Here is an 18,656-nt window from a genome sequence, read left to right on the forward strand (position 1 = left end):
CGCTAGCCTGGAACGGAGAGATCTATTTGCATATCACTCCTTGTACACGCAGAAAACCCTAAGTGAAAGAACGCCACGAACTAAGCCGATGAACGCCGAAGGCGCCAAAACACATGGCACATGACTCTGCCAGCTCTGTCTGTCAGTGAAAGCAATAAGCATGGCCCCGACAGCCAAACTGACAGTAGTCACGTGCTCGTACCGTCCCGATCAGTTCGGCGATCATCGGTTCACTTCGGGTTTTCGGCGTGTACAAGGAGTGATGTGCAAATAGCATTCCCCGCCTGGAACCGCGTTGTTGTCATTTTGATTGCGGTTGCTGCCCCGCTGCCCCGAGTTTGTCTATTAAAAATAGGTGGTGCCCGCCACCCTACCGATATTTTAGAATGTGCTCTAGATTACAAAAACGTTGGGAACCCCTGACCTAGACGCACCACACCCTGTGAAATGCATGTTCCTAAATGTCGCACGTTGCCACAAATTGCTTAATATTCTCATATTTCATAATTTTCTCATAAAACTTGGTAGATGCACTTATCCCGTAGACGCACTTCCGCCGACTGACCTTACTTTCGTTATCGGCTTAAATAATGTGAATGCAATAACACCAAAAACTAAATATACATAATAAATCTAGTCAACATGACGACTTCCCTGTTTCAAGGGTAAGGCTCTCGACTTCGAATGTGGAGGTCGCGAGCTTAAAGGTGGAAACACATTATTAAAACCCGACGCGACCCGATGAAACGCGATGCGTGTTGAGTCGAATCAAATGTATTGTTTTCTTATGACCAGAAACACACTATGAACATCCGACATGGCGTCGCGTCGGATGTTCATAGTGTGATTCTGGTCATAAGAAAACAATACATTTGATTCGACTCAACACGCATCGCGTTTCATCGGGTCGCGTCGGGTTTTAATAATGTGTTTCCACCTTAAATCCCGGCGTGCGCAAGTGAATTTGACTAAATTAATTTGTATTGTTTCACAACTGATTCATTTAAAAATGATAGTATTTTTGCGGCAGGTTCCAGAGTATAAGATACTCTCAGTATCACCCTGGTGAAACACCACCATTTCGAAATGAAACGTTGCTAGAAATAGCTTTTTGAGCAGGTCCGAATAGCCAGGTACTCGCCCACTATCCTCTTCACCATCTCCTTTCCATCGCTGGGATGAAATGGGGATGCCATCGTCTCACTGGAGCCAGACATTTGGGAGCAGTTGGGACTATTGTTCGGTATTCACATAAAAAATTAAAATTTTAACAAATTTCACACATTAAATTTTTTTTAAGTACGTTAATTGCTGAAATTTTTGAAAGATTTCACATAGTGTTAGCTTAATATAACGCTTTTGTATATTTTAAAATAAATCCTGTGGTTAGTCCTAATAAGGTTATTGGAACAATTTATATTTTATCAAAAATACTATTTTCAATGAACTCTAGAACTCGGATTTGCTTTGAATAATTCACACAAGCCATTAAGAACCTATTAGGTTCATAATTATGATATACTATTTTTAACAGATAATTATTTTAATCGTCATTAAATTTTACAATTGAAATTATAGTATCCCGTGATTTTTCATAGGTCTGCACTGGTTACATAATATTTTTAAACAGCCCTATAGCTATAGAATGTTAATACGTAATTTATTAGGGGCCAGTAGTTACACAGAGAACTTGAACAATTCATCAAATTTCATAGTTGATATTTAAGTTCTGTGAAAGTTTTATTAAAGTTCTGTTATTATTCCATTATGGGTCGGTTGTTTCAAAGTACTTGACTAATAACAGAACATGAATATAATTTTCCCAGAACTTGAACATTATCTTTGAAATTTGATGAATTGTTCAAATTCTGTGAAACAACCCGCCTTAAGAATTCTGTTTATATTTTAAGGTTGTTTGATTTTCCTAACAAACAAATCGATTTTCAAAAAGATTTAAAATTTCTTGACTTGTGTTCGAAAAGCAATAATATGTGGACATAAGTAAAAAGTAAGTGTCAAAAAAATATTTTTTGATTTAAGAATCCTCATTTTTTGTCCTCGTTTACTTTTTGTGATAATGTATTCTGGTCTGCTTCCATAGTGATCTCTGTAAATGTATAGTTTATCACTAAACCTGATGTTGTCTCTCTTGTTGCAGGCACATACGATGGCAGTGAGCACACGCCCAAGCTGCTGCCCTGCTCGCACTCTGTCTGCCTGCATTGCCTGGGCCGCATCGCTGCGGCGCACACCAGGGACGTTGGACATTTTCGGTAATGATATATCTTACTCATTTAACTTCTATGTGAATGTACCCATTTTTCTAATCTGAATCTGCGCCCTTTGGGTTCAGAGCCATAGCATACTACTACCACAGAGGTTATTCACATATACAAGAACCACCATAATCGATTGTAAAATGTCCCACAATCTCAAAATTGTTATTTGTTTCGCATGAGTGCCCGGCTAATCGCAAGTGCTCAGATGTTTTAGATGAGTAGCATTAATTTTTGTGTTTGCTATATATATATCACAGTGCAACCTGTGTGTGAGAGTCAGCATATACTACATTAACACGCCAAAATGATGTTTGAAGCGATTGAGACGTTTGTGACGTTGAGGTAAATATAGTAAATCTATGAACCCTTTACCAAAAATTAAATGAAGCAATGAGTGTTTGATATTTGAAGACTCATTTAAATAGTCCCTCACTGCAAAGGTCGTCTTATCATTGATTGTATTCAATTCTACTCTGTAGGTAAATCGTTTACGGTGGATAAATATGCATCATATATAAATGATGATGTTTTACTTACTGCAGATGTCCGATATGCCGTGAGCTGATCACGATTCCCCGGGGGGGAGTGGCGGCTCTCCCACCCTCTTTCCTGGTCAACCAACTCCTGGACCTTATGTCCCGCCAGCGGAGAGAAGTTGTCCCAAAGTGCAGCACTCACACTAACCAGGTACATTTATTATTATTTATATATATATATATATATATATATATATATATATATATATATATATAATATATATAAATATATATATATATTTATATATATTTATCTTCTTCGATACATTCCATTTTACCCATGGGTCATCACTCATCGCCCACATTACCCAGATGGCTACTTTTTCTTGCCACTATAAATGTTGTTTGATGTTTTGTTTTCTGTTAAGTAACAATATATACCATCAAATTATGTATATTTATATTACTCAATAATTTTAAAATATCGCATTGAAGTTCTTATTCGGGGATTATTGCTAGAAGTGCCAATGTCAAATTAGTAAGAAGATATTTGGTGCAATAGGATATTTATTTTTATTTTTTTTATTTATTATTTAACATTATAAATGATAACAATATGCAGACTTATATATATTTTTTTTCGTTATTATTCTATTTCTCCATAAGTTGAGCTCCAGGAGCTCAATTATATTATTACTTTAAATAGGTCACAATTTCACCAATCAGAGCACCTGCTGTAGGTTTTCTTAGCATTCAAATAAGGTACTTTCTGGTACCTAAATCAAATTACCAAAAATGGAGCATTAATTAATTTATTAATTAATCATTTCAATTCCTATCACAAACTTGATGGCCTAGCGCACACATGTGTTAAGTGCAATTTGAAAATTCATCTTATAACAATACTCCAGGTCAATCATAAGATGTAAAGCAACAAAATTAATGTAAATATCCCCTTTTTATCCATTCTAGATGAAATAAGTAATGTAAATTTTCAATGAAACATATATTTATAAAGTAAGTAATCTAGATAAATGCTTTACAAAATACGTAATTGTTTTTACTTAAAACTGCACTTAACACACGTGTGCCCTAGGCCATTAAACTTTTCACTTAGTTTATCCTCTGTTGCTATGAATTTATTGTATATCTAATCCAATTCTTCTGTTATTTTAGGAGCTGTTATTCTGCGAGACATGTGACTGCGTGTTTTGTGCGCTGTGCACGGGCGGGCCGCACAGCGACTCCCCGTGCGACCACACCATCATCCCCTTTTCCATCGCAATCAAGCGCATGTCCGAGATCCTGCTCTACAAGGCTAACGAATGCCTCTCAAAGGTTGGTCAACCACTTTCAGTACAAGTTTCTTTTCCAGGTCATTTCTGCATTACAGCTAAATTGACCAATATGATACATATAATGTAAGTACAGTAGGGCAGCTAACGAATCTTTTATCTGGTTTATCATCAAAAGAAAATTTCGTATTTTTGTTTTCTCTCTTGCCACACTCATAGTTTGCAGAGTTGATTGTATGTTTTTCTGTAGACTAAATGCATTTATATGAAAGAAAACCACCACAAACCCATTAGTGGTGCTGTACAAAGTGACTGTTTTATTTAATATTATGTTAAAACCGCAAAATTATTTTAATATGCAATAGCTGTACCCGACCACGCCTTGCGGTGGCTCAGTCTGCCTGTGCAGATAGAGAGACAATAGCGCTTGTTGCTTTCACGTAAAACAGATAGCGCTGTTTAAAAAAAAAAACATGTTTTTACCTCTCACAGGTAACATCTACAGGGTTTTCCAATAAGAGGTGTTATTTTGAATAGCCCGCTATTTCGGCAGATGTTACTTTTGAAGCTGTCATTTTTTGACATTTGACAAGTAGAAACTACGCCATTAATAAAAATTGAACGATACACGCTTCAACAACTCATTGAAATGATTAAAATTCACTTGAGTGAATCAAATGCAAATCATCTTGAGTGATGAGGTCCATTTCCACCTCGGTGGCTTCGTCAACAAGCAAAATTGTTGCATCTGGGGCTCGGAAAACCCAAGAATTATTGTTGAAAAGCCTCTCTATCCTCAACGAGTGACTGTTTGGTGCGGTTTATGGTCCGGCGGAGTCATTGGACCTTACTTTTTCGAAAACGAGGCTGGATCAACAGTTACGGTGAATGGATTGCGCTATCGAGAGATGATTAACCGGTCAGCAACGTAAGCAGATATACACGATAAAATAACGATAGCAGTCAAGTACAATAAGCGTGTTTACACGTCAACGCGTGTGTTTCCACAAAAATCGTCATAACTCCGTTATTCTTCTAGTGACATCCCTAAAACAAAAAGTAGAATATTCGTATTGAATGAAGCTTCACATCTCTATTCAAAGTTATCCATAGAAACCCGTAAAAAGACCTACTCAGTGGAAGCAAATTTTACCCGCCAAATCGTAAAACGACGCCAAGAAAGCCGTTTGACGTGCCGACCCGCCTCGCAAGTTTAATTATTTTTTTAAAAATATATTTTGTATGAAATGGTCAAAAAGTGAAGTGACAGAATTGTTTATTGTACATTTGTACGATGAAATAAGTGTTTTTTTTTACATTATCCGTGATTTTAGTATCGTTTTTACATAAAACATTACAGGTGAGTCATTTTTACAATTTTTTCATGTTTCCATTCTAAATTTAAATATTTACAAATGTTAATATTTATTTATGATACAACAATTTGAAAGCCTATTTTGTAACCTTTCTAAAACAGTTTTTACTATTCGGCTCCGTTCAGTAATGTTTCATTTATAGAGCTTTGATTGTGAGGCGGTAATAACACAACGTTTTCGTGAAATTGACATTTCGGTAAAGACATCTTAGCTTCAAGTTCGCGAAAAGTCGGAGGGGTTAATGATTTTTTATGGCCGGAATTGGATGGTATTGATCTGGACAACGTTTACTTTCAACAAGACGGCGCTTTGTGCCACACAAGCAATGAAACCATTGATCTTTTACTATTGAATATCAAAATAACACCTCTTATTGGAAAACCCTGTATATAATATAGGTTTATAAAAACATACGCGTATTCGAAATGAAAAGTTGTGTCAAAATTTCAAAGTAATCGGTGAAGAACTTAACGCAGATTTAAGATTTTGAACAAATAAAAATAATTTTTTTTTTTATTTATATAGATTATTTAATGAATTTAAAATGTTATACCATATAATATATTTTCATATACTATGAAAGTGTTACATTGCAAACAATACAAATTTCCGTAATTTGTGATATTCGTAAATGTAGGTAATAAGTTGACACTCAAGTTGAAGATTTTTTTACTACAATATTTCATCTCGATATATGTTTGAATAATTATTATTAGATTCAAATTTTTTTTAATTTTTAAGTGGGTATTCCAGTAATACTATTGAACTACAACACTCAACCCACCAGGCTAATTTATTTATTTATTTATTTATTACACGCCCTGGTGGGCTTTTCTTTAAAAAAAAAAATACAAGCATTTTGTATCAGAGTAAACACTTAAAAATTAATACAATAAAGAAGAATGTAAACATAATGGCAAAAATGAATCCTCACGCATATAATTGAATTTAAAAGATTCAACAAAACAAAATAGTAGAAGCGGAGAAGTTATATGGGTACCAGTGGCGGCCGGTGGTCAAAATATGTGGGGGTTCACCGGATTACAACATTAAGTCATAAAATAAATTAAATAAAGGTACATACCTATTTATAAAGAAGTTCTATTCTCTGCTCCTTTTGTTTAGCGAAGACCTCTATCAATGCTCAACACTGATAGTGCGTTCAGTCTGTCCTGGCTCAACGTGTTTAAAAAAGATTTTATTCTTTTTAACGTTGAGAAACATCTTTAGCTTTCAACTGAGGTCATTCCAAAGGTCATGAATGGTGCACAAAATTTTTAGTAATTTCACAGTCTCGGGAAAGTCTTCTAATAAACAAGTACTATAAAAAAATTGTAAAATTGATAAAGCGCCGTTAGCTTTTGAAAAATCGTCACGGGCGTAAATTGCACAGAGTTCACTTTTACTTAACTTTATTTAGGAAGTCATACGTTTTAAGCGTCACATTGAAATCATGTTCTGGGAAATTTGACCAGTATCGATTTTTATTAAATAGCTCATTATGGTGTTTAACTTAGGCACGGTAGCCTGAATCCAATTGCATTCTGATGTCAACTTTTCCTAAAACCTTTAAGCTCAAAACTTTTTGTAAATGTAAATGACAAGAATTATGTTTTTTTATTTTTTCAGAAAGGTGAGTTACATCAGTAACACCGCTGATTGTCCAAACTGAATCAACATCGTAAATTCAACACGTAAAACAAAATAAACTATTCAATTGATCACATGCACAGAGCTACAAAGCTTTGTTATACATTGTTTTGTTAAATGATCGAGTAAACTTCTTCGATCCAGATTTTCACTCTTGTTTTATTATCAGTTCAGGTTTTAGGTGGACCGGCATTTTTTATTATCCCTTTGTTTTCAAAACTCGACCTATTGTTCTTAATGTATTTCACATTCAAACTCATTCTTAATTTATACTTTGAACAAACACAAAAGTAATCGTAAATTAGTATAACCTGCAATTGATATACCTTATTAATAATTGATATACAAGATCGATATAACCTGCAATTAAACTTAAAAACTTTCGCAGAGTAAGAAATTTTTTTAATTCAACAGACCGTGCCCGGCAACAGCGAGTACCTACTGACTAAACTGATAATAAGTAATCTGACCATCACTCATCTCTTAATGGCAAATTTTTTCTTAAATGCTTGTATCGAAGAAGCGAAACATTCGCTGAAAATAGCAGATGGTAAATTGAAACCACGATATCGACAATAACATTAAACATACGCGTTTTAGTTTAACTTTCTACTGAATAAACCGTTCCTTCTGATGTGGTGGTAAAACCCCGAACGCCGTCCATGATATGGTATTATTTGCAAAGAATAGTATGAACTGGTATGTACCCACGCTTTCGACTGTTCCACAGAATATGCGACAAAGCAGTTAAATTTTGGATCGCAATCGAAAACGAACTGCTACGAACATAGGCACAAGTCAAAGTCGGTCTGCAAGTTAAGCGCGCTTAATAATTAGGTACCTTTTGAATGAGATATTATAACCGAACCGAGTTTCGTATTGTGATTAGTCATGTCGGAAATCTTGTTGGTTGTTCGGCGCTCGGGAGCACATATTAGCTGGCCGCCACTGATGGGTACATAGGTCTATTTGTGTTTAGAAGAATAAAAGTGATAGAATATACAACATTTATACTGATTAGTTTTCAAATGAAATATATCACCCAGATCAGAATATTTGTTTCCGAGATTGTTAAGTCTCGGAATCGGAGAATTTTGGTAAGCTAGTTTTTTGATCGCTTTTGGGAACAACTCATATGGTCTCACAGAAATCATTGTATCTCCCTCACTGTCAAGGTTAGACACAGGATCTAAACGGTGTTGGAAAGAAAAAACACCACGCTTTTTATTCAAATCTAGAAATTAATCACAGAAGAATTAAAATGTACTCCTTTATGAAATCAAAGGTTCCGACTGGAATTTGAAAAAAACTTTTGTTAATTATTTTTGTATTAAATGACAACTGAGGTAACAGTGACTTTTGTAAAACATTTGTACAATAAAATGTGTTTGTTTTTATATTTTTTTGTATCAGTAATGTTAGCAAAGAACGTAAAGTGAGCAATTTTTATTTATTTTTCATTTCAAAAAATATTATGTGTCAGCTACACTACTCGCTTCGACGCTTCGACGAAGTCCTCGACGAAGTTAGCCGAAGTTCGAAGTGCGTGCCCACACACTCGTGCAACTTCGCGAGTAACTCAGTCCAACTCAGTCTCTCAGCTTCGAGTCCTTTGACTCGGGCGCATTTACCGACAACAATCGGAAGTCGGGCGAAGCGAAGTGAAGTTGCCCGAAGCGAAGTGAAGTTCGTGCCCACACTATCGCATTCGGTCAACTTCGCGAGTAGTGTAGCTGGGCTTTTAGTTTATTTCCAATAATAAAATTTAAAAGCGTATTTCATCACCTTTCAAAAACAGTTTTTATATATTCCATTTATTATGATTTTATTGCAAAACGGAAATACTCCGATCGTCTGACAGAAGGATTTTCACTGACTTGGTATTCCCATATACAATTCTAAAATATTCATTTGATAGTCCAGAATTCCGGGACTAACTACCATATTATGCATTCTTCATTGGCCAGAATACTAATGGAGGAAAATAATTTTAACGAGTTCAATGTATAACTAAACAAATGTAAAATTTTCGTAGCAAGCAATTTGTGGTTTGACATTTTAAATTCATTAAATAATGCATATTACAATAACTTTGCTTTTAACACAGGTCACATTGTACAGCGCCACTCATGGTTTGTGGTGGTTTTCTTTCATAAACAAAAGATTGTGGCAGTTCAGTTATGTGTGATATATACTGTATAATTTTTAGTATTCATATGTAAAACCCCCTAAAAAGGGCGTTAATAAATAAATAAATCTGCCATCTCTGTACCACAGCTAACCGGAGTTCCCGTACCTAATGCATTTATTGGAGAACCTTATCATGCACATCACAGTCTGCGTGCTGTTCCAATTGCAAAAAAAATTCTGTATTGTATTATCGATAGTCTTAATGTAAACCTTTTTTTCCTCCAACATCCGTCTTTATATACTCACAATAATTTTGTTCTTTCTTCCAGCTAAGCTCCGCGCGAGAAGGTGTAGCAGATGAGCTACGACGATTGGAAGCTGCGCGCGAGGCCGGTGCGGAGGCAGCTGGCGCTTGCACGCGCGAACTGGCAGCTGCTGTGGAGCGCCGCCACCGCGAACTACTTGCCGCACTAGCTGCCGCCGCACAGCACAAGCGCCGCCTACTGGAGGATCAGCTAACTCTGATCGATCAGGAGAGGTCCAAGGTAATTGAAGAAGAGACTTCATTTTGAATTTTAAATCTGATGGTAGAAGCAACCTGGGACTGCTTTTAGTTCTTTGTTCTTTTAGTTTAGTTTTTCTTACTTTTTATGAAAAGGAACACTCTTTCGGTCTGTCTAACTGCTAGCCAAGTATCTTACGCATTGGCCTATCAACTGTCTCTCTGACTGCTAGCCAAGTGTCCTACGCATTAGTCCTACGCAGAGATGTGCAAAATGGGTACCCAAAACCATTTGAAATGCAAAATGGAAATGGGTCAAAACTTTTCTATTTGAAAATGCAAAATGCAAAATGGTTTTTAGAAAAGCATTTAAAATGCAATATGCAAAATACCTATTTTCAAAATGCATTGAAAATGCAAAATGGTTTCTCAGGTCAAACAATTAAAATAATTATAGTATTTTTAAACAGTTTTGTCATTTAATAATGGGCATCAATGTAGAACAAACATATTACACGATGGTAAATCAAAAAAATGCCACGACTACAGATTATGAACCACAAAAAATTTGCGCGGGACAAATGTTGCCAACGTAAAAACATAGAAACTGCAATCTAACATTTAATATTACATCGTCATGGCCCCATGTTCAGAATTTTTTGTAATGGTATCACTCAATTGCCAGGGCTTCTACCAGGGAGCAACTTGACAAATGTAAATTATCTCTCATAGCGAGGTTTAGGACCGACTGATATTTGGGGCTTATGAAAAAAAGATGAGTGGAGATAGAATGTTGCAAAAAAGCTTTTAAAATGGAAAATGCATTGAGAAAAGCATTTAAAATGCAAAATGCAAAATGGTTTTTAGAAAAGCATTTAAAATGCAAAATGCAAAATGGTTTTTAGAAAAGTATTTAAAATGCAAAATGGAAAATACCCATTTTTCATTTTGCATTTCCATTTGAAATGGATTTATTTGAAATAAAGCACATCTCTGGTCCTACGATGGTTAAAAAGATTGTTTCATAATTATTAGTAACAAAAAGGATTGATATAAAAAGTGCATAATAATGCATTTAAATAGTCAGGGCCGGCCCTGTTAAGGGGCAGTCTGGAGCTGTCTGCTCAGGACGCCGACTCGCCAAAGCACCAAGAAGCCATGGAGGTAATGTGCTGAAAATATCTAATATAGCGCCCTTGAGGTTGTGACTAGCGCCAGGCGCCGTTTGTCTCAGGGCCAATCCTGTAAATACTACACAACTGCCAATTTTGTACAAATCGCAATTGCGCCCCACAGTTGAATTTGGCAGCCATTTCTGGTATGGATTTCCAAATTACCTGAGAAAAAAACTGTTGTGAAATGGCCAGTCCGTTTGACAGATTCTCCTATCTCAAATAGATTGCAATCTTTAGATCATAGGGATTAAGTGAGAATGCTGTTCCTGTTCTACCGGTATTTCAATGGAAGATGCTCCAAGGAACCAGCGTCGTTGATCCCTTCATCATCAGCGCACAGTCGGAAAAAATGCCAAATGCACGACCAACATTTGTACACAGTTTACATTTGTCACCTGAGAACACATGAGAACGGGTCATTTGTACAACTTGTTCAAATTTGAGTTCAACAGCTCAGCCGTGCATAAAAATACACCAAAGATGACTCTTTCTCTCTCATGCCCTGGGGGAAATTATTTTCCTCATGGCTGTGCGGTAATGAGACGCTTCCCATACTCTATCCACTGTTGGATGGAAATCTATCAACCCATTTCCACTTACCGATCATTTAAATTAATTATAACTTTCTTTCCTAGGTGGAGCAGGAATGCGTGGGTCTCCAGAGCCAGATAGAAGCACGTGACATGTCTGCGCGCATATCTGCTCTCGGTGAGCACCTCGCTGGTGTGGTAGCCCTGGCCGAGCCGCGAGAGAACTCCTTCCTGGCACTGGAGGTGCAGCACAACGATGCATTGCACCGCATCAACACCGCGCTGCCCCAGCTGGGCAGGGTACGCACCACCACCACCTACCCTCCTCTGTGTAGCGCTACTCTAGGTGAGTTATATCCCCCTGATTGCTGATAGATCCATGACTGACCTCAACACACTCGAACTCCTTCCTAGCACTGGAGATGCGGCATGACGAGTTTACCGAGGTTAGGTGCATAAAATAGTTAATGGAAATATGGGAAAGAGGTCCCATGAAATATTCTTTTTATGACTCCGTTCAACCTATTCCAAATCGCATCTACATACAGCAGTGCCTCTGCTCTACACATCAACTCATAACTGTCATTGGCTCCGCCGCGTTGGTGGTTCATGCAGGTTGGTCGAAGATTTCATGACATATCTTCCCTTCTTTCTATTGTCTATGATGCAAAGCAATAACCAATTATTTAGGTTGGGGTGCTTCGAATTCCATAACGTTTAATGACCATAGAATCGACGATCAGCACCATTTTTAAATTTACTGCTTTGAAAGCTTTTGATCACCTTTCAACCATAGCTAACTCTCTTTATTAGTATTAGCGTGAATTTTTTGAGTTGAGCAAGATGTATAATGAATATTCTTCTATTTCCAGAAGGCACAGTGGTGGCGGGCTTGGAGGCCAACGTGTTACTGCGCACGGTTGACTACCACGGCGACCCGCGCACTTCAGGGGGAGACCCGGTCACAGTCAATGCGCGATACGACACTTCACCTGCGGAGCCTATCCCCTGCCATATATACGATCTGGATGACGGCACTTACAGGTAAATATTAACTTTGTGGTGATACATGTACACATTGAATAATTATCAAAATATTAATGCGGAATAGAAGTGAAAAATGTGTGCAAGCAACTGTTTATGGAGGACATTTGAACATCTCCCGTCTCCAGAGGGCCATCAGGGGGGACTCCATCCAGGCAACCATGACAGTGGTGATAGACATGATTTAAACATCAAATAATTCTGTGATTTTGTTTTTCTCATACGCGGCAATCTAATTCTATTAACATTTCTGGTTTCGTAATTGTGAATACTTTTACTAAATACTATTTCATCCTTAAAGAATTTAGGCATTTGGTTATTCATTGGTTATTTCACTGTCAAAACACATCAAGTTTTGAACTCTGGTTGAGAAAAAATGTAACTTTTACCATCTCCTCCGACATAATAGGCATGTTCTTAGTTACCAGTCTACTTCTTAATGTATTACCACTTTCTTTCCCCTTAGGTACTGTACTACTACTTAAAAATGTTATATAAAATAAATAAAACAAAAGATTCATCAAAGATGTGAAATCTTCATTACAGAATATCATTCCGCCCTCCACACTCAGGCTCCATGCTGATGAGCATCTCAGTGGTGGGGCGCCCCATAAAGGGCGGCATCCTCGAGGGCAGCGTGGTGGCGGGGGCGGAACCAGGAGCGCGCTGGGGCGGCCGCGGCTCGGGGGCGTCAGCCTGCGTCCAGCCAGCCGCCCTAGCCGCCGCCCGCGACTCAGACTGCCTGTATCTGCTGGATGCCGGCAATTCACGTGTGCACGTGCTTGATTCCGAGCTGTACAGCACGGGATATATTGAGAATGAAGGCAAGTTGAAGAAATGATTTTGAATAATTCCCTCTTCTAGTAGCGGTTGGCTATCATCATGGCAGTCTTCACCAAAGTGGATGCAGCCCAGTACGAGTCAACAGAACTCGGCTGTCAAATTTAAAAACCTAGTAAGTGTGAGAAATGTGGAGATTCGCAAAGAATGCAAGGCTCAATGTAAGCGTAATGAGTAATATTAAGAATGGGATGGTTTAAAAACACATTCAACGGGACTCGAATAAATGTAATACATATAAATCTCAATAAATAGATATACAGTTTGCGAAAAACATTTTGAGCAATCAATAATGAACCAAGTTTCTAGAACCTAGAATAATGATGGGATAAACAGTGAAATCTGGTTGGATTCATTTGCTTTAAACAATCAATTATTCACCAATCGCTCAAGTGAATAATTTATTTTTTACCTACCTACCTCAAACTTTTCTAATTTGGGAAAGCCGCTAATTTGCGACAATATGTTTGGGCCCCGTGTGTCCCAATTAAGCGGAATCGACTGTATGTGTCACTTCCTTGTGATGTGGCCTAGATATTGGTGTAATTCACTTTTTATAACTTCACAGTATATTTTGGCATTCTTTGAAAATTCATTCTCGTTGTATTTGCCAGGGTATTTTATATACATCCTTCAAAAGCTTCTATGTTCCATGACAATGCTTGGTTTTAATGCTAGGTTTCCATGGTATACAAAATAATAGAGAAAACGTAACAAAGAAGTAACAGTATTAGTTACAGTTGAATACTGGAATGCAGTATTAGTTACAGTTGTATACTGGGAATGCAGTATTAGTTAGTATACATACAGGGTTTTCCAATAAGAGGTGTTATTTTGATATTCAATCGTAAAATATCAATGGTTTCGTTGCTTGTGTTGCAAGTAGCGCCGTCTTGTTTAAAGTAAACGTTGTCCAGATCAATACCATCCAATTCCGGCCATAAAAAATCATTAATCATCTCTCGATAGCGCAATCCATTCACCGCAACTGTTGTTCCAGCCTCATTTTCGAAAAAGTAAGGTCCAATGATTTCGCCGGACCATAAACCGCACCAAACAGTCACACGTTGAGGATAGAGAGGCTTTTCAACAATAACTCTTGGGTTTTCCGAGCCCCAGATGCGACAATTTTGCTTGTTAACGAAGCCACCGAGGTGGAAATGGGCCTCATCACTCAAGATGATTTGCATTTGATTCACTCAAGTGAATTTTAATAATTTCAATGCGTTGTTGAAGCGTGTATCGTTCCATTTTTATTAATGGCGTAGTTTCTACTTGTCAAATGTCAAAAAATGACAGCTTCAAAAGTAACATCTACCGAAATAGCGGGCTATTCAAAATAACACCTCTTATTGGAAAACCCTGTAGTAACATCTGCATGGAAAGTTTCATCGTAGCTTTACAAAATTTGTCCAGCCTGATTATGACAAGAATTTAAAACAATGCTAATTATGAAATGAACTTGTTCCAGGTCTGGTGGGACGAAGTTGTACCGGCATTGCCATGACCCAGCGCGGCCTGGTGGCTGTCAACTGGCGCACACGCCGCGTCACGGAGATGTCCGTGGAGGGCGACACCATCAACACCTGGGGCCACGAAGCCTTCCAGGAACCCGTGGCCGTGGCGGTCGACCCCACATACGGACACGTGCTCGTGGCGGACAACGGTGCCAGGACCGTATTTGTGTTTGATGCAGAGGGGAAGTTTCTGTTTCAGGTGATTATTTTAATTGTACAATGATTAATAATAAAGATGCCAAAAATATATCTTTTTAAAAATTTCAATAGATTATCACTTTTGTGACGGCATTATTTATTTTAAAAAAAAAGACAAATATGTAACTTAGTTTACATAACTTTATTTTTATTAACAAATTTATATGTTCGCTATTGACGATTCTACTATGTATAACTGATTTTAAAGATTAATTTTTGTTGTGCTGAACTGTTTTCAAGCTTGTTCGTTTCTAATCTACCATAAAAACGTGTACATAATATTTATATTTGTTTATAGGTTGGCGGCAGTGGATCAGAGCTAGGCCTGATTGGGGGTCTGTGTGTGTCACCAAGCGGAGAGCTCCTGGTGGCAGATTCCGCCATACATGTCTTCAGCGCCAAGGGAGATCCTGTGGCTACCTTCGCTCAGATACCAAAAGGTGACTACATCCTAACTAACTAAACATCAAGCCAGACTGCCAAACAACTTGGTCTTGGCGCACACTCCTTGCTTCAGTCACATTCATACATACCCTTCTTGTTCTACATCCTAATGGCTACTTAACTCTTAAACCCTACCTGGGGTACTGGAGTACCCCCCTGGTGTTTAAAATATCAACATTATACTTGAATTACTGAAGGTATTTTTCGACATCTCTCTGGTAAGTTTACACATTATTTATGATTTACTTTACTTTGTGATAATGGTTATGGAGTACAGTGTTGATAGGGAGAGCCTGCGCCCAATAAAGAGACATTCATGGACTAATAATGTGTTATGAATGTAATGACAGTGTATGCAGTGTAATGAGGTGTCTGTATTGTTTTCAAATATGGCATCCCAGACTCGAAGTCTTCTGGGGGGAGGGTTAAATTGCAGCTGCTTTGTTGGTATCTGATGACGAAGGGCTCAACCTAGTAGAAGATTCAGAAGATGAGCCCGACGGTGTTATCGAGGATTTCCGGGATCATTCTGAAGTCGCACCTCGTGAAGACAGTGATCGAGATAGTGTGGAAGGAGATGAAGAGTATTTAGTGCCTGACAATGACTAGGCTGGTATAAATGAAGACGGTAGGCGCTTGGTTGATTCTCCATTAGTTATGAATGGAAAAGGTCATAATAATCGACAAAAGTGGACTGATGTTAAGCCTTCTCGCTCAAGAATGCCTCGCCGCAATATTTTGTTGCACCCACCTGGTAACGTCTTAACAGAAACCTGACCTATACCCACAGCCAAGAAGTTACTGGAAAAAGGTATAACATTAGTTGGAACTGTAAAGAAGAATAAACGAGAAATTCCTCCTGTTTTATTGTACACTAAAAATCGAGAGAGATCCACATCAATGTTTGCCTACGACGGACCTCTCACACTTTTGTCGTATTGTCCTCTGAAGTCAGCTAAGAAGAAAGTTGTAATCATGCTGTCCACCATGCATGACAGCCCTGACATGGATAATGAAGTGTACCTTCCAGAAATAATACATTTCTATAATAAAACCAAATGTGGGGTGGATGTGTTCGACCAACTTTGTAAGAAATACTCAACGTCCAGGAACATCAAAAGGTGGCCCATGTGTCTCTTCATCTCGACAGAAAATCTCGATCTGTCTGTAACACTTGTCGCCGCCATATTTATGCTGACCATCAATACAAAATCTGTCCTTCATGTAACGACAAAAATGTCCATTAGTTTTTATTAATAAATTTTATTGTCTTTTCTTATTACTTTGCCATAATAAAAATAATATTTAAAAAAATATCAAAGACTTTTATTTTATTCATTTTTTTTGCGCGGGGTACTGCAGTACCCCGTGGTAGGAATAATTACATTCCCAGAGTGGTAGGGTTTAAGAGTTAAAGTTATTTTATTATTGTTACAACTTTTGATGCTAATTCTGCATATTCATATTTTTTATTACCAATTATGTAATGGGTGTTTGTTTTTCACTCTGTTGAGTTTTTTTCATTCGACATTCGACCATAATAAATAAAACACTGGTACACAATAAAACCCACATTTACAACTTCGATCTGTGGTTTATAGCATTAATAATGATTGTAGACAATATTTTTCATTTAAAATAACGAGATAATACACACATCCGTGGAATTGCCGTATATTTTTATCGTTGTGATAGCTGTTGTTATAAATAATTGAATAAATACTTTGTTCGGTGCCAAAATTTCAACGATCGCTTCGCCATTTTCTTTGATTTCTTCATTCTGTCGTAGAAGCCGGCGGCTTACGGAGTGGGTCTATGCGCTGTTTGATTTTTGGCCTCTATAAACGTAAAGTTCCATGTAAAGCCGAGGTAATAGATCTAGAAAGGAGCATATTGACCCACTTAAATCTTTGCAATCGTCTAACAAGGTTAGAAAATAATTAGTTTAACAAAACATCTATAAATATGCATAATTATGATACAGTAATGTTCTTTGACAATTATTCCAACACACTTGTAACGTTCCACCCGCGCCGTGTGTTCACGTCACTGTGTATTTAGAATGTTTCACAAGCAAGTAAATGATGAAATATTTATAAAAAGGGACTAAATACTTTATCAAAATAATAGTATGTTCTGCAATTGAGTCACACTTTTTTAATAAGTTGTTTGTGTTACTTAATATTTCCGATTTCCAATTGTGTATGTTCATTGCTGTAGCGACATGATGAACGCACATTTGACGTTGTATTTTCAGTTCATTTTAAGTTCATTAATGTACAATTAGCGCGCTTTAGTGACAAAAAAATTAAGACATTTTGAGGGTTGAGAAAATTCACTTTTTGAATTTTTGATATAGTGGCATACAGAGCCGGGCCAAAAAGGCCCCTTTCTCTTTCATCATGAGTTAAAATTATGGTTGTTGGAAAATAGATTTAGTTTTTGTGAAAATTTATTTGCAATGGTACATGGCTGCAGTTAGGGGGGTAATTTACGTAGGATTAGTTTTAGTTTTTTATATTTAGTTTTGGCGTTTACGTCGTCATACTGGGTGAGACAATTGATGGACGCGTTTTTATGGGTTGGAATGCCCGAGTAAAAAGATTCCGCAAGACATAAGATGTTGTCTTTAAGGAGAAGGACTTCAGAGTCCCGGTGGCGCTGGGAAACCCTCATCCACTTGGAAGGAGAAAATTCACCGGGCATATAACAACCTCTAAATAATACACTTATTTTTATAATAATTAGAATAAAATATCTTTGGTTTTAATACCACTTTATTATATATATTTTTTCAATATATATAAAACCAACAGGTTTCGGTTCACCCTGAACCTTCATGAAGGTTATATAAAAACATATTATCAATAAAAGAGAAATGGGAAAATATTACATTTCAACAAGCTCTGGAAATAAAAAACCCTAAAAATAAATAAAACCAATTTACTCAATAAAATAATACTACCTAATAAATATAAATATATATATTATATAAAACGTTGACGTTGTTTGAAAAGTTTAAAGTTATTGTTTTGTTTTTAACACCTAACTATCCAACCACTTTTTTATCTTCTGATTTTTAAACAATATAACTGCAGTTTTATAATTATTGAGAGTACAGAATTTTTGTGTCATTGTCAATTGAATAATATCGTTTTTAAGCATGCAATACTGTAATATTATCGATTAATAAATAATCA

General features: G+C 37.0%; 1 protein-coding gene across 8 annotated transcripts in view; it reads left to right on the plus strand.

Moving 5' to 3' along the window:
* The window catches only part of LOC149420385 (tripartite motif-containing protein 2-like), a 249,795-nt gene that overhangs the window by 226,224 nt on the left and 4,915 nt on the right, over positions 1–18,656 (plus strand). For all 8 annotated transcript variants that reach the window (XM_089636677.1, XM_089636678.1, XM_089636673.1 and 5 more), the window contains 9 exons: positions 2,159–2,273; positions 2,822–2,966; positions 3,932–4,093; positions 9,536–9,751; positions 11,519–11,759; positions 12,286–12,457; positions 13,004–13,281; positions 14,769–15,013; positions 15,311–15,452. In XM_089636677.1, coding sequence (XP_089492803.1) covers positions 2,159–2,273; positions 2,822–2,966; positions 3,932–4,093; positions 9,536–9,751; positions 11,519–11,759; positions 12,286–12,457; positions 13,004–13,281; positions 14,769–15,013; positions 15,311–15,452 — 1,716 coding nt within the window. The remainder of the gene's footprint in view (positions 1–2,158; positions 2,274–2,821; positions 2,967–3,931; positions 4,094–9,535; positions 9,752–11,518; positions 11,760–12,285; positions 12,458–13,003; positions 13,282–14,768; positions 15,014–15,310; positions 15,453–18,656) is intronic.

The sequence above is a fragment of the Hesperophylax consimilis genome, chromosome 10 (genome assembly GCF_061612785.1).
Source record: "Hesperophylax consimilis isolate HC1 chromosome 10, BYU_Hcon_1.0, whole genome shotgun sequence".
Taxonomy (NCBI): Eukaryota; Metazoa; Arthropoda; class Insecta; order Trichoptera; family Limnephilidae; genus Hesperophylax; species Hesperophylax consimilis.